The sequence below is a fragment of the Protobothrops mucrosquamatus genome, unplaced genomic scaffold, assembly GCF_001527695.2.
Source record: "Protobothrops mucrosquamatus isolate PMUCROS unplaced genomic scaffold, P.Mucros_1.0 scaffold822, whole genome shotgun sequence".
Lineage (NCBI taxonomy): Eukaryota > Metazoa > Chordata > Lepidosauria > Squamata > Viperidae > Protobothrops > Protobothrops mucrosquamatus.
The window spans coordinates 110,567-133,350 of record NW_015387083.1 but is presented as its reverse complement, the minus strand read 5'-3'; the positions used below and the strand labels follow the sequence as shown (position 1 = coordinate 133,350).

At 37.4% G+C, this 22,784-nt stretch overlaps 1 protein-coding gene across 1 annotated transcript in view; it reads right to left on the bottom strand.

Annotated features, from left to right (window-relative positions):
* The window catches only part of SEMA5B (semaphorin 5B), a 154,027-nt gene that overhangs the window by 30,442 nt on the left and 100,801 nt on the right, over positions 1 to 22,784 (bottom strand). Inside the window, exons 11-13 of the mRNA XM_015818923.1 lie at positions 12,288 to 12,405; positions 6,672 to 6,853; positions 1,548 to 1,691 (exon numbers count right to left, since the gene is read on the bottom strand). Coding sequence (XP_015674409.1) covers positions 1,548 to 1,691; positions 6,672 to 6,853; positions 12,288 to 12,405 — 444 coding nt within the window. The remainder of the gene's footprint in view (positions 1 to 1,547; positions 1,692 to 6,671; positions 6,854 to 12,287; positions 12,406 to 22,784) is intronic.

Sequence of the window (22,784 nt, the reverse complement as noted above, 5' to 3'; positions counted from 1 at the left end):
TACATTTTGAATTCCTAAAGATGCTTATGCTGACTATCTCCAATCAAGAAAATAATATATGGGTCTTGTAAATCTGCATTTTCAGGGATTATTGACAAATATTTTAAAATCTTGGGATTTCAGCAACATAGTATGTAGGAAAAAAACAAAAGCCCTATTATGGTTTTAACTATAATGCTGTTATGCACCCTCTGCAATTGTTCCATATTCTCTTTATTTTGGACTAGGCCACTCCCAGATCCAAAACATATACAAACTCGTTTAATATCATTTTCATGGTTCACTATATCTTTATAAGAAATGATTTGCCATCTCCCCACAAGTGATGACAGCCTACATTGAAAACAGCTGCAATGCAGGCAATGTATCTTTTTTAAAAAACAGCTGCCATTCCCAGATATTATCATTTTGAATAATTATTACTAAAAGCTTATAGACCAAGGTTATGCAACAAAATACCATATTATAATATTACTTTCTCCTAAGAATTGTCTTGGTCAGACAGGCCTACCTCCAATAAACTATAAGTTGTGGGTGTCTCCAACACTGGAGGTTTAAGAAGAGATTGCACAACCATTTGTCTGAAATAGTATAGGGTTTCCTGCCTGAGCAAGAGATTGGACAAGAAGACCTCCAAGGTCCCTTCCAACTCTGTTATTCTGTTATTCTATCCACTCTCAAGCTCCATGCCTCCTTTTACACATTCAACATCCTACAATGAGCATGTTGACTCCTTAATAGGCTGGGTGTTTGGGGAGGGGAGGATTCTGGAGGATTTGAGAAGGCGGACAACCTTTAGAGAGTATTCTAGTTCCAATGTCCCTATTTACAACATTTATAAGCCATTCCTCACACATATCTGTTTGGACTGGCAACCTTAATTTATTACTGGAGAGAAATATCCCTGTTCCTTAAACATTAAGTAGCCTTAGGATGGCTACTGGGCTCTGTTTAAAGGTATATTATGCCACAGTGGAATCAGCCGTAGACTTTGCCTTTCAGAATCAGCAATGTTCACAATTTAACACTGATGCCTATGCTTTCCAGTATGCGTTTGATTTTAATTAATCACAATTCTAAAGTTTAGTATATATCTAGCCTTCATTTCCACCCTGAGTTCTGCAAGACAACCTAGGAACAAATTAATAAAAAGATCAATTTTAAAAAACACAGTAAAAATTAAATCACATAAAACAAATGAAATGATTGAAAACAATAACAACAGTAAAAGACAATTGTAAAATCATTCAGAAAAAGCTTGGGAGAATAATGTAATTTCTATTAGTATTTAAGAAGTAAAAATAAAAAATGGGTGCTAAATAAGGGTCCTGGGATAGTCCTATTGACAGTTGCCAGCTCCCCAGCCTCCTTGGTAGGAGCCACCAGTGGGAGGCTTCTGAGCAATATCACCCCAAATGGGCAGGTTTAGACTGGAAAAAGCAACTGTGAAGGGTATTGTACCACATAGCGTCCCCCTCTTTCCAAAGAAAACACAGAGCTCTGGCTTAAACTTTGACAGAAGTTTAGGGATGGGGAACATCTCTCACCGCTCCTCTCTGCTTTGTCCGACACAGACCCTGCCTCCGTATCGCGGAGCAGGGTTGCTGCATGACCTCTGACGGACCTGAAAGCCAATCCCACAGGAAGTGCTGCAGGGGGCCCAGGACGACCATGGGGTCCAAGCTCCATTCCTGACAGAAGGGACGGGAAAGGAGGAGAGATAAAACATGGCAACTGGGTTAATGTTTTTGTTCAGTCTTATGATAAGTTCAACCCCACTGGCTATGAGGTACCAGCAGGTATGCAGAGCTGACTAGGTTGATTAAAAACATATTAATAGAATTAAATACCCCCAATGGCAAAATTTATAATGATAATTCAAAAGTAGTAATTTCATTGTGAGCAGATTTATGCCTAGGTAAATTATAACACAAATAAGTTTAGATTTTATAAACCCAATTACTCATACATTCCTCAACGTTCATAAATTTATACTCTTGCTGTAATTTTTCATGTTTGTGAACTTTGTGACAACATTTTATGGTATTGCAGAAAAAGAAGAGGGAGAACAAGATTGAAAGTGGAGGATTAAAGTTAGCCTGGCTTTGGAAGTTTGATTTCTCAACAATTACTTGTTTTAAGTAACAAAGCTTAATAAGCAGTGACACTGTAGTATGTATATCCATTTGAACGGCTAGAATAGGTTATGAACTTTTTAAAAGCTAACGATAAAAACTATAAAAATTGCTACCTAAAAATCAGAACATTGTTATTTCAGAATCTTAACACTACATATAGATGAACAGTGGACATTTGTTTACACATATTTTAAGGGATATTTTAAAAGATTCAGATAATATCTCTAAGGACTTGCATTAGTTAAAATAGCAAACCACGGTTAAAACATAAATTATAGGGTCTGTGGTCCATTTTTGTTTTTGCTATCACTGCTTTTATTTATCTTATTGACGTTTCTATTAATGTTTCACTTTAGGTAATTTTTACATTCCATGTATCTTTATGACTGGTGGGCTAACATAGAAACAAATAGAATATATGTATACTTGAATCTTCTAAATACCCTTTGCAAATGTGATTTTTCAATAAAGTTTTAAAAAAGGCAATAGATTCCCCATAACGTGTGTTAATATTAAGGCCCAGCCAACGAAGTGAAGAATCACTCCAATACTTGCAATTATTTCTTTGAGAAAGATTCAGGTTGTACTGCCTATTCTTCAAACAGACATGTGGTTTTCTTAATCCCAATAGGAAATACATTTCAGGAACAAACTTCTATCCTATTCAAGAAAATATCACAAAGTAGAACCAGACACGGTTTTTCTATCATCCCAACATTCCTGTTTTCTCTACCTTGGAAAATGAGGTCATTTTTTAAAAAAAAAGTTTGCTCTGAAGTCTTTTTCACAAGCTATGTTCTTTCTTGGATTCCTGAATGTTTATGTGGGAAACAGATATAACTGAAGAGCTTGGAAACTAAAAAATTGCTGGTAGTTCACCTGTTGTAGCAGGAATATTAGAATCAAAACTCCACCTTTGTCTACACTTTTCTAATTTGTTCTCTCATTCTCTCTTGGGAGCATGACTTTAGATCAGTGGTATTTTATTTCTCTTTCATTGGAGGGCAAGAAATTTTTGAAAATTACTTTTTCCCCTTGTAACCAAGTCCTGTTTTTTTAGCATGTCGGAAAAAAACTGAACATCAAAAAATGTTTTGATAAAACAAAACAAAAAAATGGGTAAATGCTTACTATGTCCAGAATGATATAGGAAAAACACAAACAAAACCACCAATATCCAAATCAAAACCATACACAAAATCTAAAACTATTAGCTAGTTGTGTGTCCTCATGTCAACATAATCACATGTAAATAATTCAACCATTTTGTCAAACATATGTTTAGAGAAATATTTGGAATAGCAGCAGAATATAAAGTTTAATATGTTCAGACTTCTTTTTTTTTGAAGATTCAGATACATTCAATTCTCAATAAGGTTTTTATTATCACAGTGACATTTTCAATAGAAATCTTAGATTAGTTAGTAAAACCTCTCCTTTAAATATTTTAATGAAAGAATCACAAGGCATACAAAGCCAGTTAAAATGGAAAATTGTAGGCCTGTGAAGAATGTAAGATTATAATATGGCTGTATTTTTAATAGTCATTAAATGTTAACACTAAATAAATTTTTCATCTATTTCCTACAGATAATCATATGGTATTCTACATTTAACTGATCAACTGTGCTGGCAATAATTAAATTATTACACTATGTATCTTATGCCTCTTGCAGAGAAAATGATGCTCCACATGGTGGAGTTGTAACAGCTGTATAAACTGCTTTTCAAACAAAAAACAAAAAAACCCAGGGAGGATCTAGAAGATCTAATCAAACTTTTTTGATTTTTTTAAATCATGTGTCATCCTAGAGTGAGAGAAGACAGATATTCATATCCCAGGTGAGGCACAAATTCAGTGGGAGATTTTGAGAAATCTTTTCAGCACCAGGTTCTGTTTAGAAAATCAGAATAATTATCCATCACACTATTTTCATAAGCACAAAATATACCTTTGCATATTATGTGTCTAAGTAACTAATAAAGTTCTATTACCTCATTTAATAATTTTATTCCAAATGCTAATGTTCTCTAGCAAAGAGATGGAAAACCATTCCTTCCCAGTGAGATTCAATTTGAGTCTGCTCTTATATCAGTCAAAAGAAAACTGGCTGAACAGATTCTGCAGAGAAACTAATCTAGATTAAAATATGTAGAAACATTCTCCACAAGAACCATGCATATTGTGAAGGAATTTTCCATGTCTCTGCTAGCTAATTTTGTCACAGGTATGTATAGCATCCTAAAGAAATATGAATTAAACTCCTTCAAGTGTGACAGCTTAGACTGCCAAAGCATGCAAGGCAGCATATGAAGTGTATTTCACCAATAACTACCTGAAGGGTGCACAGGCATGAGAAGAGAGATGTAAATGCACACTTGTGGATGCATGCATTTATGTGTTTATTTATGCATTGATATGCATGCCCTCATCTCTATTATGTACCATTTAATCAGCTGATAACACACACATGACAGGAACACATAATACTGGAAGAATAGCTTCAGTGTACCCACTAGCCATTGTACAGTTTCAGGTAACTTCACAAAATTAAATCTGATTCTCTGTGACCCAGGCCAACAGAAGGGATGTGTTTAAACTGCTGCTTCAGTACTAAAACACCTTACCAATAACACTGAAAAATGCAGACCATCTTTCTTTTTCATTAATAACCTCACACCATTCTTCAGTATAACACCAATATCCTTTACTCACTCAACGAGGTAATTCTAGATTTTGAAGCTTCAAATTTCATGTCTTTCATGTTTCTGTTTTTTAAAAACTAGCTCATGACCTTTGTTTTAATACTGAGGTAGTGCTAGAACTCGTATAGTTAATGGAGCTAATACCATATTTTCCATCAAAGACATTGGAACTAGGTCAAATCTTAAAGTGAGAAGGGTTAAGTGGGCAAGTACCGGGACATGGACTATTTAAATCTACGGACTTTTAAACATGATAGCTTACATTTGCTGTGATTAAAACAGCAAAGCTTTGATCTAACGTATGTCAGTTTAATAGGATTTGGATTTAATGAAGAAATCCTACTGAAAAAGATAGCCATACCGAGACATTGGTGGCACAGGAGGAATAATGAATTGAGAAGATGGAGGATGGTTCAACTGGTAGGTCATGACCGACTTTAAGAGGTAGTGCTCATCTCAGTTTATTAAGACAAAGAGCCAGTGTTGTCCGGAAACATTTCCATGGTCATGTAGCCTGCATGACATCATGCCACAGCACAAAGAATGTGATGAAATATAGAATGCTATTACTTTCCCGCATACTTGTGGTACCTATTTATCTACTTGGATTTGCATGCTTTCAAATTAATAGGCTGGCAGGAGCTGAGACAAGTGACAGGAGCTCACTCAGTTTCATGGCATTCAGGTCTTGAATTGCTGAGCTATAGACCTTTAATGGTCTAAGAGTTAGCATCTTAACCACTGAGCCACTAAGTCTCTGTAGTTATGAGTAAATCAAGATAAATTAATCAAATGCAATTGTGGGCTAAAGTCAACATAACCACAATGCCTCTGAACAAAATATCTTGTACACCTTGCCAAGATCGAAATGCCTTTTTGTGTTGGGATAATAATTGTTTAATTTGGGATGGGACTACTGCCCTAATGGAGCCCATTAACCTTTTCCCCTGTCATTATTTTTCTTATGGAAAATGTCCCTGTCTTGGATGATGATGGTTCCAAAGAGTATAGAAAATAATTCTGCAGCCAAGCACAACTGGGAAGCCAGCGTTTGGGGCATGAGTCCCATTGCTAGCGTCTCACATAGCATAGCCTCAAAAATATTTTTTTAGAGTGCTAAAAAAGCTACCACCATTTAATCGCTTGTTTTTATATGGCAGCTCATTTATTTGCATGAAACCATTTGGAAGTATCAATAGTACAATGGCCAAACTCTCCAGTGTTAACAAGCCAGGAGTAATGTGTAAATCGTCCGCTGTATGACCATCCCACTGGTCTGGAACAGCCTTTAAAACCATCTTTTTCTCTTCCAAATTCTCCACTCACTAAGAACGCTGCCTTTAAGTAGGTGAGATTGGAAATTCTGATCCAGAGTGGTGATGGAGAACACAGTCAGGTATTGTATTTATTCCAGAGTAAGTATCTCATCTTAAATGTGCAAACTTAGAAAACATTTTAATAGCTATTGCAAAGTCACTGGGATATATTCACATGACATGGGGAAAAGGCCACTTGGTAACAAGATGCGATATTACATCAGGAAAGCAGATATGGCTAATTTCTATTTTTTAATGTACTGATTAATTTCCATGAGAGGCAGATTTGATTCAGAGCCAGTGTTCAAGGGTTCAAATTCCCAATACTCTACCAACTCTACTGCTATAATAAGTATTTAGCAGCCTTGCATAGTTTTCTGTAGACTGCCTTTCTCAGGTTTAAGGTCTATAAACATGTTGGATCACGATAGAATGTAGTGGGAATTCATAATTTGATGAAAGGAACAGTTCCATCCTTCTGGTAACCCGAGACAAAAACATTCAGAAGTACCTTGAGCAATTTGCAATCTCTATCCTGGCTCCATCACAGTCACGTCCACCACATCGTGGCTGTGGGTTGTTACACATCCGTGATCTGCACATGCAGGAACCTGTACTATCTCCATCTGTGTGTTCACATGGTTGCCATGGAGACCAGGTCCCCAACTGCCCATGCACCATCAGATTTTTCACCTAATTAAAAGAGAAAAAATCAATATGGTAAGTCTACACAGTGCATAAGTTGTATAAGAGCAAACGTGGTAAAGCCAGGAAGCCTTGACTCGTTCCTCTGACTCTTCAGACAATACCACACTTCAGTGCATTCTTGGCTCATGCAAACAACCAGACATAATCAGAAAACAAATCAAGAACATCCATTATTCTTCACAATGTACAATACAGTCAATGCATCTTATGAAGATAGAACCAAAACGAACTTTCTAGCATTGTAGTTTATGGCGGATTAAAGAACCTGTGCAAATTTTGATAGCTAGTTCTGAACTTGTCTAAGTTAAAAATATAGTGACAACAATCTTCATTTTTTTCCCCATATTTACAGCATGAGTCCTTTATGTCTGCTATATCAAATTGACCACTGCTTCTATGACTCCCAAAACGCGCCCCTGCGGGATATTGCTTTCATCTTTCCCCAGTACAAAGGAAGACAGGGAAATCCTCCATGGGCTCCTTTCTCTTTTATCCATTTATCTTCTCACTACATACAACAATGATTTCCCCAGAAAGCACAGATGGTGATCAGGACAAACAGTTTGTTGCACTCCTAATCAAATTCACCCTGTAACCAGTCTGTTTTTTTTCTTCTTTACAGACTTTTGGTGTACGGATAAAAAGAGAAAGCAACAATAAAGAAAACACAGGTTACAAAGGAAAACCATAAGGTCTAGTAGAAGACTCCTCTATGAAAAAACTGGTGAATTCAGGTAAAGTATTTGTAGAAGAAAAATCATGTCTGGAAGTCACAACTGCAGCAAAGAGATGCCTTACAGCAAAAATAACTACCTTTCTTGAAAACAAGAGGGACAGAATCCTATAGCAGCTGCTACTGATTTTTGTCAAGGCCAGAGAGATACTCTCCCCGCTTCATAAAAGCATCAAAATACAGAGTCTCTTTTGGAGGCAAATAGTTACAAAACAAGGATTGCAAATCATAATTTATCTCCTATTTCCCCACTTCTTTACTTGGTCATTGCCAAGCTCTCTCCTGGCACTTCCTCTGAGCCTCCATCTTGCATCTAAAGTCTACAAGGTACGGTATAACATGGAAGTAATTTAGATCTGTCATTATATTTGTCACACTGTAGTTAGAAGGACTTTAAACATCTGTTCCAAAGCTTTGTTTTTCATCACATTCAGCAGCCTGAAAACAATAAGCAAGAAGACCGAATGGTCTTCCCTGCTGTATTCTAGCTACTGTTCAGCTGGACTCCTTGCTTAAAAATATTACATATTCATGCAGGATGGAAAGAGTTGTGTAAAGTTAACAAATACCCATTCTTTTCAACTTGTACAGCTCAAGAAGGTGGACAATGTATGCTCAGTCTCTGCCACTCCTGGCTAATTAAATTAAATTAGCCAGGTTGGCACTGGCCCTATGGTGATAGGAGGAAACTAATATCTCTTTAAGTGAGGGATTGTATCTTTATTGTAAAAGTCTTCTGGGAATTTAGAATATGTTATTAATTGTATGTATGAGCTCACTCATGCCTTAGTCACTTCCTGCTTGGAATACCGCAACATGCTGTACATGGGATTACCCTTGAAGACAGTCTGGAAGCTGTACCTGGTCCAGAATGCAGTATCACATGGTTCACCCAAAGTATACCACCTGGCAGGGCAAGCTACTATATATGCACAAGGAGCAAACCCCACACTCAATAGGACTGATAATGTTACTTAGTCAGGTAATGAAATAACTACAAGCAAACAACCAAGCTCAGAGAGTACCAAGGACTCCACAGAGACAAGGTTCAAGTTATAGGACAGAAATGAGGAAGAAAAACAGAGATTATCTATTTGAAAGCAAGAAATTTCAGGATTGATTCAGACAACAATTTAGCTTTGAGGTCTGAGTATCTTCAAAAGTACATTTTTGTCCTACAATTTTGGTCTTCAAAAAAGAACTCTTTTTTTGTATTCCACCATCAACTAAGACAGAGAGGGCAACCTTTTGATGGACCAGGCCACATTTATAGAGAGGGTCAGAATCATAGTTGAGTAGACATTTATGGAACTGTGAAGGACATGTTGGGACACACATGTCGGAAGGTGAATTTTCTGTTTCTTGGTTTTGATAAAGGAAGCTTGAGCATGTTCTTTGTTGAAGGTTAGATAGTATTAAATTATTTCTTATTTTCTCCCCCTCCCTTCAGGAATACTACATTTTGTCACTGTTGAGTTGCCTAATAATAAAAAGGGAATTTTATCATAGTGAATCAATCTAGGAAAGGGGAAAAAAAACTGTGTATGTTCTCAATATAACCTTAAAATCCTAACATGTTCTCAATCTGAAGGCAAGCATTTCACAACAGAAAATATATTCAAGAGAACCACAATTGCAATGCATCATTCTTGCAATATTCGTTACAATACCCACCCCACTCCTTCAACCCGTTTATATAAAATTTTAATACAATGATGGCCTATGGGATTTTCCAGTACGCAAGGGATTAGTATAATTTATGATGCATGCTTACCTAACACACATAGTCAAAAAATACACAAGGTAGTAGATTGCAAAGGAGCAATTTTAAATACATGCAATATGGTTTTAGGATGAGAGAATTGTATCTAATATGTAGTTTGATCCTAGAAAGAAAACTTAAATAAGAAAAAAATGCTCTTTTCTAGTCACCTGAACTTACCAGGAAGGTCTTCAACTAACCACAGAACGCCGACCCAACCTTAGAAGCAAATAAATAAACAACCAGCAGTTTCCTGAATGTGGCAGGCTTCTTTCCTCCATTCTTTTAGGGAATATCTAGTCCAATACCCCTGAAATGTCTGAAGTCACCTTCAGTCATTTTCCAGGGGATTCAAATTAAACTGGGGATTCAAATTAAACTTTCTTAAGGGAGATCGCATTGATGTTTTAGGCAAAGAGCAAGGATTTAACTGTGATAAATGAGTAACAAGTCCCAACTTGAAAGATTATCTACTGTTAGCTTAAAGATGTTTTAAAATCTGTACTGAAGGGCATATGTGCTAGCTGGGAGTCTTTTGCCTCCCTTTACTAGCCTCTAGTCAAATATTCTGCATATAGCTCCCATCACATCTTAGCAAAATGGGTAGCTATATAGCAAAGTGGGGAATTAGATTACTGTATCATCTAGGTTTCTCTTTTTTTTTGACCACCCTTCCTTATAGCAACGTTAAGTAATTTCCCACCTGCTGCTGGTTAAAGAGATAGCCACATACGGTGCACATCAGTGCTGTTCAATTAAGTCTTAATCCACTTTGAAATAATCCATGATGACTGCCAGTTGATGTGTTAATGGCTGCTCAAGGTGCCTTTGCAAGTGCTGTCTTGGATATGTAATGCAGAGGAGAAGCAAGGGGGAGTTACATTAAGGGAGCTCTAATTGGATGGAGCACTCCATCTTGTATCGCTGAATTCCTCCTTCCCGTGATTACCTCTATGTAGCTTTCCCTAACCTTTCTGCCAGAAGAACGAATGTCTGCAGTTCTCACATTCCTTCTCCATATTGTAAGTGAGAAGAGTAAAACAGCTGCAATTCCATTCGGTACTCACGGGGTGGCAATGCACTGATTCATTAGGCCAGTGATGGTGAACCTTTTAGAGACCGAGTGCCCAAAAACTGGCCCCGTCCCCACTCCACCCCCTGCCCCACCCCCACTCCGCTCCCACCCTGCCTGCCCACAAGGCCACTCATCACCTCCAGGGCCCGCCGCAGATCACCCAGGCAGCCCAGCAGTGCCATGGCGGCCACGCCCTCTGCCCACACCCTGCAGCATCAACTATGTGTGATGGGGTGTGAGGGCAGAGTCTTGTCTACGCTGCCTGGCTGCCATGTCCTTGGCTGTGCTGCTCCGCGTGAGCCACTCTCGGGGGCGACTCTCCTCCAGGGGGGCTGCTGGTGAGGAGCGGGTTGCAGGGGGAGGCAAGGCTGGGCAACGGCACGTGTGCCCACAGAGAGGGCTCCGAGTGCTGCCTCTGGCACCCGCGCCATAGGTTCACCACCACTGCATTAGGCCTTAGAAATGGGAACATCTCAGAGTCCTATTTCCAACTCATATCTTGTCTCTGTGGCATCAGAAACACAGTTTTTGTACTGTCCTGGGCATTATGGTAAACAAATAGCTACTGTACTTTACATCTTCACAGGCAATTATAAGTTTGGTCTAGTGGTTAGGAGAGTATGAGTTCTAGTCCCACCTTGGGATGAAAAATTGGCTGGGTGATTTTGGGCCAGTCACTCTCTCTCAGCCCAACTCATGTCATGGAGTTGTTGTGGGAAAAAATAGGAAGAGGAAGGAGTATTGTCATCACCCTGAGTTGTTTATAAACAATAAGAAAGGCAGGATAAAAATCAAATAAAAACAAATTAAATTCATACTTTGCTTCAAGCCCATTTTCATTAGTATGATGAAAGCAGCATCATGGTGCAAGCTCTGCCCTTTTAAGGCTGCAATATCATGATGCATGTAGAAAAGAGGTGAGGCCATGATGCCGCTTGCTCTTAAGTCATAAAAGTGGCTGGTTTTTAGTTTTACATATTGTCTTATCCAGCTGGTTACCATCCATTGTGGCAAAGCAGAATCACTTGAATCAAGCCTTTTGAATACCCATCTTAGAGATTCCCATTTCTGATGCAGCTGTTAGTAGTCGTGCCTTAAAATCCAAACTTTACTCTTCCCATCCCTTGTGTCATTTCTAAAATCCAAATGACTCACAACAGGCTATTTTCGGGGACCATACAAGACTGATTAAAAAAGGAGGGGGCTTCCCACCGGGCTAGGGCAGACATTGTTTTTCAAGGAAAGGATTAACACCTCATACACCTAGCAACAGACAGAGGCATTAAACTGTGACAAGATAACAACACCTGGCAGTCAATAAACATTATATCCCAAGAACAGCAGGAGAAGGCTATAAGTAGACAATACTTTAAAACCATATGAGAAACGAAGAAGAAGGAATGACTAATGCTATATGGGGAGTGGGAGTGGGGTGGAAAGGAGTAACCAAGGTTATTAAGGACAGGAAAAATCCTAGCACTGCAACTTTAAATACAAGTTGGCAAGCTGCACAAAATATCCCTCTGCAATTTAGCTATCAATCACCCCTGCATAATGGGAACGTAACAACAGTAACAACAAGGGCTCATTGATGCTGAGGAAAAGGCTGTGCAAACCTTAGTGCTAAGGTTTGCTATAATGCCTAGGTCTACACCATAACCAAATGGGATGCACTTAGGTTTTCCCACATCAGTCCTCATGCAGATGAATGGAAAATATTGGAATTCTAGTAGTCACCTAACCCATGTGTCGTGGATGCCACAATGCTGCAGCAATTTCATGAAGACTAGTTCAAAGCAAAACATGCCATACATTTTTTTAATATTCCTGATTTTAGATTTTTACTTACAGGGCACTCGGTAATATTTTGACTCCAGAGGCTCATATTGGAGCTGTCCTCAATGGTTGTGCATCGCTTTTGCTTTTTATCCCAGCCGCAATACGGATCCCTTGCGCCCAGACACTCTCTGGTGGGAAAAGAGAAAGAGATTCATTGACCGGAAGCTCTAAAACAAGTTAACATACACACCTTCTTATGCAACAGCTGTCAAGTGTGCCAAATTGCAGCAGCAGAAACAAATTTATTTTAGAACAAAGCTTGACTTGCAAGGAAGGTTTCAAAAATGGCCAAATTAGCAGGCTAATGAAAGCCACTATTTCTCCCCAATAAAAACAAACAAAAACCCCTAGGTTTTTCACTGTCACTTCAAACCCAAAGGATAATAAAGAACTGCTTTGCCTATCTAATCAAAGAATATCTTGCTGTAAATAATAACATGAGAAATCCAATTTCCTAAAAAATAAATATATTTTGGAAAAATAACTTGTAATGGTTACAGAAACAAAAGGAGCAGGAATAGGGGAGGGGGCTGCTGAGCTGATGCTCGGCTAGCGCTCTAAACCGGGTCCGTAGGAAGAGGAGAGGGAAGGAGGCGGGATGTGTAGGGAGGTTGAAGGAGGAGGAAAGAGGGCGGACGCGGGGAGGGGGGGTTGCCGGGCTGTTTTGCAATATTAATGTATGTTTGTATGTTAAAATTAATTAAATTGAAGTTGTATTAATGTATGTTTATATTTGTAGGGGGGGTTATTTTGAAATTAATAAAAAATGTAATAATGAGGGGGAAAAAGGAGCAGGAATAAACCAATAGAAAATTATCAGATTTTTTTTAAAAAATACAATAGTAGCATTTATAATATAACATATAAGCAGTACATAATTAATCTCTTTTAAATTAAAAAAGTGGTACTTAATGATGTATTCATTATGTAAACATGGAGGTCCATTTTTAGCCATCTTTATTAAAGAAAATAACTGGTTAAAACCTTCAAAATTCAGTAAAAGTCACAGGTCAAACTAGATCTTATTTAGGAGAGCAATGCTAGTACACTTTCAGCCTGGAATGTATCATTTCTGACTATGGTTAATATGTTGTGGAAATTTTTAAATTGAATCCAGATGCTGCTAAAGAAGACTTTCCATCTACCTTAAAAGCAATAAATTTGAAGCTGGTATTTAGAGCCCCTTCTAAATACATCGTTGGCTAATATCAGTTCATGCTTTCTTTATCCATTTATATAAGTAATCTAGAGTAGTCAAAGCAGATCACCTTAGAGTACAAATAGGACTACACAGTAGACACAGTGGCTGTTGTTTTTTTTAAAAAAAACGATTAAGGGTTCTGTCGTCTTCCTATCATTTAACAAACAAATCTGGAAGGGACTTAACAAATATTCATCAATGAAAAAGACTCAGGTTCTTATTTTTAGTTCTATTGGTGGTAGAAAGTAATTTTGTTCTGTTCCTCCTCAAGTACTTGTGGAGAAGACACAACAAAAATAAATAAATAAAAACTGAGATTCCTTTAATCGCAAGGATAAAGAGTTTCCAACTTTCTGAACAGGCGGAAGTGACTTAGTTTTCACACTTATAGCTCAGGGAGTAGAATAGAATAGAATAGAATAGAATTCTTTATTGGCCGAGAGTGATTGGAAGGAATTTGTGTCCAGTGCATAAGATCTCAGTATACATATAAACAACAATACACAGGCAATTAAAAAGTTCTGTCTAAGTGTGTGTGTTTTTTGTTTGATCTGTAATAATTCAATCAGCACATTCAGTTCTAATCCATAGACCGCCAAAAGATTTTGCCATTAACTATCAATAGTGTGGAATGGAGTAGGGGAAGAATAATCAAGATACAACTCAGGAAATAAAATGAAAAATCGAATTTTTCCAAGTGTAGACATTGGTATGATAAGTTAATCATTCACATACACTCATGAACGTTCAGGAATATCCCCCAACCCATGAAGTGGCACTAGAAATGACACAACTTGTATCTACAGCATAGTGCAATCTATACAGTGCTATCAATGCACAGTTAGTACAAAGTGATGCATCTGAAAGCAAGTATCAGATTCCCTTCAGTTGCCAGATTAAGGATTTTCTTTTATGAGTCTTCACTTTATTCTTCCTATTCAAAAGGGATCCCTACTTTGTAATTTAAGCACACTCTCCTGGCAGTTTTAAATAAAGACTGAGAGCAAAAAGAAGCAATACTCTACTTTATTGCCCTTGAAAAGCTCTGTGGCAAAACAAAACACAGTAATGGAAGAAGTAAGGAGAAATGGTCCTTCTGTGGCAGCTCAGTCCAATCATATCTACCAAGGTCCAAGGATAAATGACTATGTAGGAAAAGCTCTGGGCTTTTCAACCCAAGGACTCTGAAGTAAATGTGTGTGGACTTTGTTTTTTGGTAGACTTTAATATGGCAAGCTAGGTCAGCCCATGTTGTTCTAATCCACAGTACAGAGTAAATTAGCACAGAATAACGGTGAAATTAGTTGCCTAGAGTCACTGACCAGACAGATCAGACAAAGAGAAGAAGCATAACCAAACGTGGCTCCTGAAGATAAGGGGAGGACAAATTAGTAGAGAAATAATAAATTCCACTCAAAAACCCCAGCCATCATAGAGAAAATCTATCTATGTGATTGCAAAGAATCACTACAAAATTTGAAGGCACATATTGAAGGAGCTTTATACAATCCATTAAACAGACATGTCCATTGAACATCCATGGGATGGCAATACATTTTTTTTAAAAACGAGTGGGTAGTAATTAAAAATTAGGAAAGAAGAAAAAGCACATCTGAGCAATTTCAAATCTCAAAGCAAAATCAAGGATTCCCAAGCATACCATTTCATATTACTTGTTTCTCCTTGGAAGCTACAAGATCAGAATAACTCTTTACAGTTCTTTTATGGGGTCAGCAACTGTATCTTAAAAAAATACAATTGTCTTAATGTGAAGAAGCAGATTAAACCTGGCTGAATGGTAAAGCAGAAATATACCACAAAGGTGTCTGAAAATCAAAATGTTTAAGTTTTTAATTTATCATTTCAAATCCCAGACTTTTAAAAAAAAACAGAAGATACACTTAAACAAGCATCATAAAACAGGCATTCCACATCCTTTTCACAGAGAAAGGACATTCCTGACATAATAAAATAAAATAAAATATTTCTTTGAAAATAAAATTAATGTGCTTTTAAGTGAATTGACTTATTTATTGTGGGCAGTGTCACAATCAGTGAAAATGTTATAAAACAATGAATTTAAGCAACTCAGTCTTGCTTCCTAAGAACAGATAAAACATGAGAATTACATCAAGACTTTATTTATTTAAAATATCGGTATGGCTACCTTTCGTATAGCAAAACTCTGGGTGGCTCACAATACCCTCCACAAAACAATACAATCCCATAAAACAAAGACGCAAGCACTTCAGCCATACTCCTGGTATGTTCCCCAAAACAAGCCCAAACACCCTCATTCTAACTCAACACCTGGGAAGACTCAGCTCTTTATGACCTTCGGAAAAGTGAAAACAGTGGGGACATATTGGATCGCTAGGGGAAGGGTCTTCCCCGGAGCTACAGAAAAGAGACACTTCCTAAGCCACCTATATGGTAATATTTAAGGGAAGGGACCTTGAACATGCCCACTTTGATCTGGTGGGTGAGCAGATACACTCAGGAGAGGCAATCCTGGCCCCATGCCATGTAGAGATTTAAAGGTGATAATCAATACTTTGAATTGCACCTGAGCAGAAGCTGGGAGCAGAACCAATAATCTAAAATTAAGTCACCACTCAGCATTGAAACAATGTTTTTGGGGACATCTCAGTATTCTAGCAACCACTAACTTTATGCAAGCTACAGTAATTCTAGTATATACCAATTATCTTTACTTGGGGCTCATAAAAGATTTACTTAGGGTTCCAGCTTTTCAGATGAATGTTAATTTCCTTTTACAAAGTGGCCCTTTGAACCAGGGGTGTCAAACTGCTGGCCTGCGGGCCAGTTGCATCATATGGAGGCCACGCCCGCCCCAGCTCCGGCAATGCAAAAAAAAGTCACGATACGTCATGACACGTGACACGAGTTTGACACCTGTGCTTTAAACTGATCAGATTCCATTCTCCTTATTTAAAACTCCTCGGGAAGTAACATAGTTTGGTCATTCTTTGGTTACCCTAAAGCAATTCAGAAATGCATTTTTATACAGGAAATCACAAGATGTGCACATGTGTGCAATACTTTCTAATTGGTCTCCATAAGGTTTTACAGAATGAGATATAACTTCTTAGATTTAATGTCTACATTGCTGCTATTTGGCGGAGTGGTTCAGGTGATCCCCTAGAAACCAGGAGACTGTGAGTTATAGTCCTGCCTTAGGTATGGAAGCTAGCTGGGTGACTTTGGGCCAGTCACTCTCTCTCAGCCCAACCCAACCCACCATACAGGATTATTATTGTGGGGAAATAGGAAGAGGAAGGAGTATTAGGTACCGTATGTTTGCCACCTTGAGTTACTTATAAAGTAATAAAGGTGGATTAAAAAGTTAATAAACAAAAAAAAACATGTAGGTCTACCAAACTTTCAAAATCTACCCTTAAACCTCCCTGGTTTTTAAGAATGAAAACTGAAAAAGACAAGAGGACCATCCTTTGCTACACAGAGAATAAATTCAAAGAGTTACCTGTCCTTGGATTGTGGACATCAAACTAATATATATATAATACACAGTACACTGTTGACATTTAATGTTATATGGATGGGAGGGGATGTTTTGCTTTGATGTTCGGTTGTTGTTGTTGGGAGTTTTTTTGTGTTTTTTTGTTTTTGCTGTATGCTACCCAGAGACACTGGCTGTTTGAGTTGGGCAGCCTTATAAACCGTATAAATAAATGAATATTTTTAATACACACACAGAGCTGCAAGAGGAATAAGCAATAAGCAAAAGGGAAACATTTATCACCCCCTTTAGAAGCATAAAGTCTGGAATCCAGAATTACCACTCATATGGAGAAGTTATAAACTACAGGAGGGAGGCCTGCAATTGGCAACTTGTAAACCATGAGCTCCTTCCAACTACAACGGCTGAAGAATTATAGTAGAGCTTTCCACTGCTGTGAGTAGAAAACAAATCAACATAGTGTTGAAAGCCTTAAACTAGCTTTAACTATTTAAAATTGTTTTAAGAAAGGATGTCACAATCCTCTTTGCCCCATGCATGCGGATAACTGACATTTTCCCTTGCTTTATCTACTGCAACCCTCTTTGAAATGTAGGGTATGACCCATTGTACCTTTGATCACCCATTGCCCCAACAGCTTCTCTTGTGATACAAAACAGCAACTTCAAGGGATAATTTGTAGGAATGAAAATTAACATCTCTCCAATTCCAAGTCTCAGTGTTTCTTAATCTGCTTGTGGGTCTTAACTTTTTTTTTTTTTTTTAAAAAAAAGCCTACAAATTACTGTATTCACACAATCAGCAAGATGAGTAGCATATAAATTTAATAATAAATAAATATAAATGTGCAACAATGATATGTGCCTTAATTATGGCTTTTTCAAAAATCATTTTTCAAATGATTATAATGCATCACAAAGTCCATTTTTAAGATGTTCCCAAACTTTCAGATACTAAACAATCCAAGCAGATTTATAGCATGAAATTCCCTTTTCTTTTTTTTTCTAGCACAGTTCAATATACAAGTTACTCCTCCATGCATGCCTATTTTGATGGAAATCCTTTTTCACAGCCCATCAACATTTGAAACAGACTTGTGCTGGGCATGAAAGATCTTTGAAGATGGGGCTGCTCAAACGTTCTGGAAATCCTTACCAAGAAGGTCCAGCTAGCATAATCTCTGATGTGAGAAGCTTTGCTGGATCAGACCAAGGTTCACCTTGTCTAGCCATCCAACATCTCAAGAGATGTTTGACAACCATTCATAAGCAGACAGATTTCAACCTTTTAAGCAGACCTGTTAATATACTGTTTTTTGGTTTTTTTTAATTGGTATTTTCTCCAGCAGCATCTGGATGAGTGTGGAAAGAATCCAGAGAAAGAAATATTTTGGGGAATATTAAAAAGGCAGAAACTTCTCCCTCCCCTAGTCACCTAGTTAGTTTTCATACCTAAGGCAGAACTAAAATTCACAATCTCCTGGTTTCTAGCCTGGTGCCTTAACCACCAGACCAAAATAGCTCTATATTTTCTCTATTTTTGAAATAAAAAATGGTATTTTCAAGGATTTAAATTTTAAATTATTATTAAAACAAGAAGGTAAGGATAATAGGAGTGGGACTGTAACTATGGAGAGCTAACTGAGTCTAAAGTGTGGAAGAGAGAGAAGCAAAACAGAAAAAAAGAGAAGCCTTCCTTTTATTTTCACCATAATAACTAACACTTCCTCCCCATGGCAACTCCAAGAAAAGCTGCTAACCTGGCAGAAGGATGCAGGGGTTCATTAGAACAGCTTACAGATAAGGGCATTTCACCAGATTTATTGCAGAAGATGTTCGAAGAATTTGGCAAAAGGATGACTGCAACAGTAAAAACAGGAAAAAGGATTTGCAGGGATAAAAAAAAGATGTCAAAGAAGAAGTTAAGAAGATTGAAGTAGGGCAATTGATTGGAGACTTAAAACAAATTACTGACAAAATGGAAGTTTTTGAAAGTAAGATAGAAGTTATAAATAGTGAAATGGAGAAAGATTTGGATGACATGGTATTACTGGAACTGAGAGGAAAAGAATTTTGTTTAAGGTTTAGACTTTAGAGCAATTCCAGAACATGGAGAAGATATTAGACAAAAGATAGTTAAGTCTCTAATTTGTTTTGACTGGGAGAAAAATGACACTGGCACCAAGATTGACAAGGTTTATAGGATTAATATACATTTTGCAAAATTAAGGAAGCTCCACGGGATGTTCTTATGCACTTAGTCATGTAGAAGACCAGAGATCAGGTTTTGCAGCAGTGTTTTAATACTAGGTTGAAAATTGATAATATAGATGAAATTGTACTTAGAGAAATTCTAATTACAAAAACTACGTAAGAAAAAGAGAGCATTTTTTTTCCTGACAGTCAAACAAACAAAAGAAATGTCCATTTAGATGGGACTCTATGCAGATTTAGACTGAACTCTATGCAGAAAGCAAGAAATTGTTTGGAAAAATTTAAAGGAAGCACAAATGAAAGTAACAATGATAGATGAGACCAAATAAATGCCACAACAGGTATAATAAGACACTGAAAATGATTCCATGTTGGCTGCTATAGGTATTCCTTTTTTCTAAAACCCTGGTTTTCACTGTGGATTATATATGCTTAAAGTGGAATATAAATAAATTTGGAACTTTTGTGTAAAAATGAAAAAAAAAACCATACTTGAGATTTCCAGCGTTGATTTTAAGATAGAACAAATTATAGTAATGTGATGTAAGTTTGGAGAAGAGGTTAAATATAATTTAACTTATAACTGCTATGAAGAATATCAGAAGCCACTGCGTTGTATCTTCCTTCCTTCGTTCTTTCCCTACTGTGTAATATTTTGCATCTGTTTTTATCTTTTTAAAAAATGTTTTAATAAAAATTATATTTAAAAGAGTTTTTTCCTCCTGTATGTTGTTGCTTTAAATGTATATTTGTTACTATTAATATAATGTGGTAAAAAGACAAAAAAAGAGGTGAATGACTAGTTTTTAGTATTCCAGCAATTTTTAACATGTAGAAAATATATAAATATGAAGTACCCCAGCTGGAGTCTGAAAATAGAATTTTACATTTAAAAAGATCATAAAATCTAGTTTTAGTTTTTGTCCTCTAATCTGCAATACTTGCACATGCAGCTGTATGTATATGACAATATCAGAAGATGTTGATCTTTTAGGCCAGATTTTCTTCAAAATACAGCATAAATTGACACAGACTGCCCAAAAATACACTGTGAACATTAAAACAGGTATACCAAGGAAGTGGCCTACTCTAGCTTCTCTTTTCAAAAATAACATAAAACAAAAGGTCTTAAATGTAATAATGAAGAACCAGAGCAAAATCAGTTCCTATGATAAGATTTTTGGTGGAATAGCTGAAAATATTTGACAACTGTTTAGATCACCAAAAGACATATTAAACTAGCTTGCACCAACCTGATACTTCTAGATACACTGGGGACATTCTGGAAGTTGCAGTGCCAATTTTTTTTTTATCTTGAAAACGCCAGACTGGGGTAGCTGATGTTAGAAATGAAATGCTTCTTAACTGGAAAAAAAAATCCTTTACCTTGGGGAAGTTAAGTTCAGAGTGAAATCATGAAGACTTTAAAATATTAATTGAGCCTTAAGGCTTATGTCTGTAACCAATGATCTTACAGCATTCATTACTCACTGAACAAAATTGTCTTTGGTGGGTGTAAGAAACCCTTATGATACTTTCTTAAGCCTCAAGACTATAAAATACAGCAGACATTCAGGATATCAACAGTCCAGCCACTGTTCCCTTTTCAAACTTAGTTTGAGCTTATCCTGCCTATACCCAATGTAGCAGCCTCCAGGACAATAATTTATCTGGATTTATCTGATTAATCCTCTGCTGGATTACTAGAAAACTGCTGCTGTAGGCATCCAGGCTGGAAGTGGTATTAGCTACATAATAAGGGGAGGAGGCAGCACACAAGCCAAGCAAGTGTACAGGAAGGCCTCAACCTACAATATTTGTTTAGCAACAATTAGAAAATAACAACAGCACTGAAAAAAGTGACTTATGATTGGTCTTTGCACTTCTGACTGTTGCAGTGTCCCAGGGTCACATAATCGCCATTTGCGATCTTCTCAGCCTGCTTCCAACAAGCAAAATCAATGGGGGAAACCAGAGTCACTTAACGATTGTGTCATGATAACTTCACACTAGTGATTTGCTTAAAGGTCATATCAAAAAAGATAGTAAAATCAGGTGCAACTCGCTTAACAACTGCCTTGCTTAGCAATGGAAATTCTGGGCCCAGTTGGGTCGTTAAATCGAGGACTACTTGTACATATAATAATCGGATAGGAAATCTGGATGTGGAATAGGTTACTGCTTGAAGTGGTTTCTGTCTCTTCTTCAGAGGCTGGGTAAGCATCTCTTGGGGATGGTGTCAGGAATCTCGGAGTGTGCGGGAAGTTGGGACTTGATAGATTGGGAAGGATAGATTCCAAGTCTATGATGTTATGACTTACAGAGGTAGTTGATTATCCAGCCTAAAACTCAATTATGAAAAATGCCTTATCGTTTTAGTTAAGTATGCAACATGGCCCCAAGAAAGGAGCTTATTTCTATAGCTATGCAAAACTCAAGACTGCATCTTTAATGGAAGTCCCCAAATCTAGATGTATTTTAGTAGATAGCCATTAATAGAAGTTGATGTTGTTCAGTTCGTAGAGGAAAGGATATTTCCTCACACTCTTTACAGAAAGTAAAGGCAGCAATAAAATGCATTTGTCATTTATAAAAAGTCCAGCTTCTGAGCCTCTGCATATATCGTATATCCTTCTGCAGCAGCTGCAGAAGGTATGTTTTCCATCACTTCACACCATGCCTCTAAAAAAAAGAAAGAAATGAATGAATGCTCCACTTCTCAGCACCTCTTTCTTTGCATCGTACAATGGAGAAGGAAAAGGGCACACAGGAGTATCTTGTTTATTTCCTAAAGAAAACTGTGACACTGAGCAACATATTTGTGTTTGTTTAAATGTCAAAGAGCAATTTTTGTGACTGACAGATCTGAGGAAGATGAAGGCCTATGCAGAGTCCCTGGGTGAGCAGTGAGAATGCTGTTGATGTATTATGTATATTTTGCAAATATCCACACACATGCACATGGAGTTTGCTTCTAGTTTGCTTGAGGCTGAAATGTGCAGAATTGTTAAGGAACTTAAGAGTTCATGTTGGGGAAGTAAGAAAATGCTTTTAAAAGGGGGAAAAGAAGCAGCAACCTGTTGGTGAGGGACCTAGACAAGAAATTATACAATCCAGAGTTTGAAATGAGTGTCAGAAAGAAACTTGGAAAAAAACATCCCTTGATTTTGTTTAGTCTGGTAGTCCCCTATTTACAACCAGAATTGATCCCAAAATTTCTGTTGCTAAGCAAGGCAGTTGTTAAATGAGTTTTGCCCTATTCTGCCCCTTGCTTGCCACAGTTGTTAAGTGAATCACTGCAGTTGTTAAGTTAGTAACATGGTTGTTAAGTGAATCTGGCTTGCCCAATGACTTTGCTTGTCAGAAGATCGCAAAAGGTAATCACATGACCCTGGGACATTGCAATTGTCATAAATACATGGCCGAATTTTGATCATGTGACCATGGAGATGCTGTGTGAAAAATTGTCATTAAGTCACTATTTACAGTGCCGTTGTAACTTTGAACGATCACTAAATGAATGGTTGTAAGCCAAGGATTACATGTAGAACAGGGAATAGATAGAAACTTGGTCAGGTTTCAGGTTCTGCT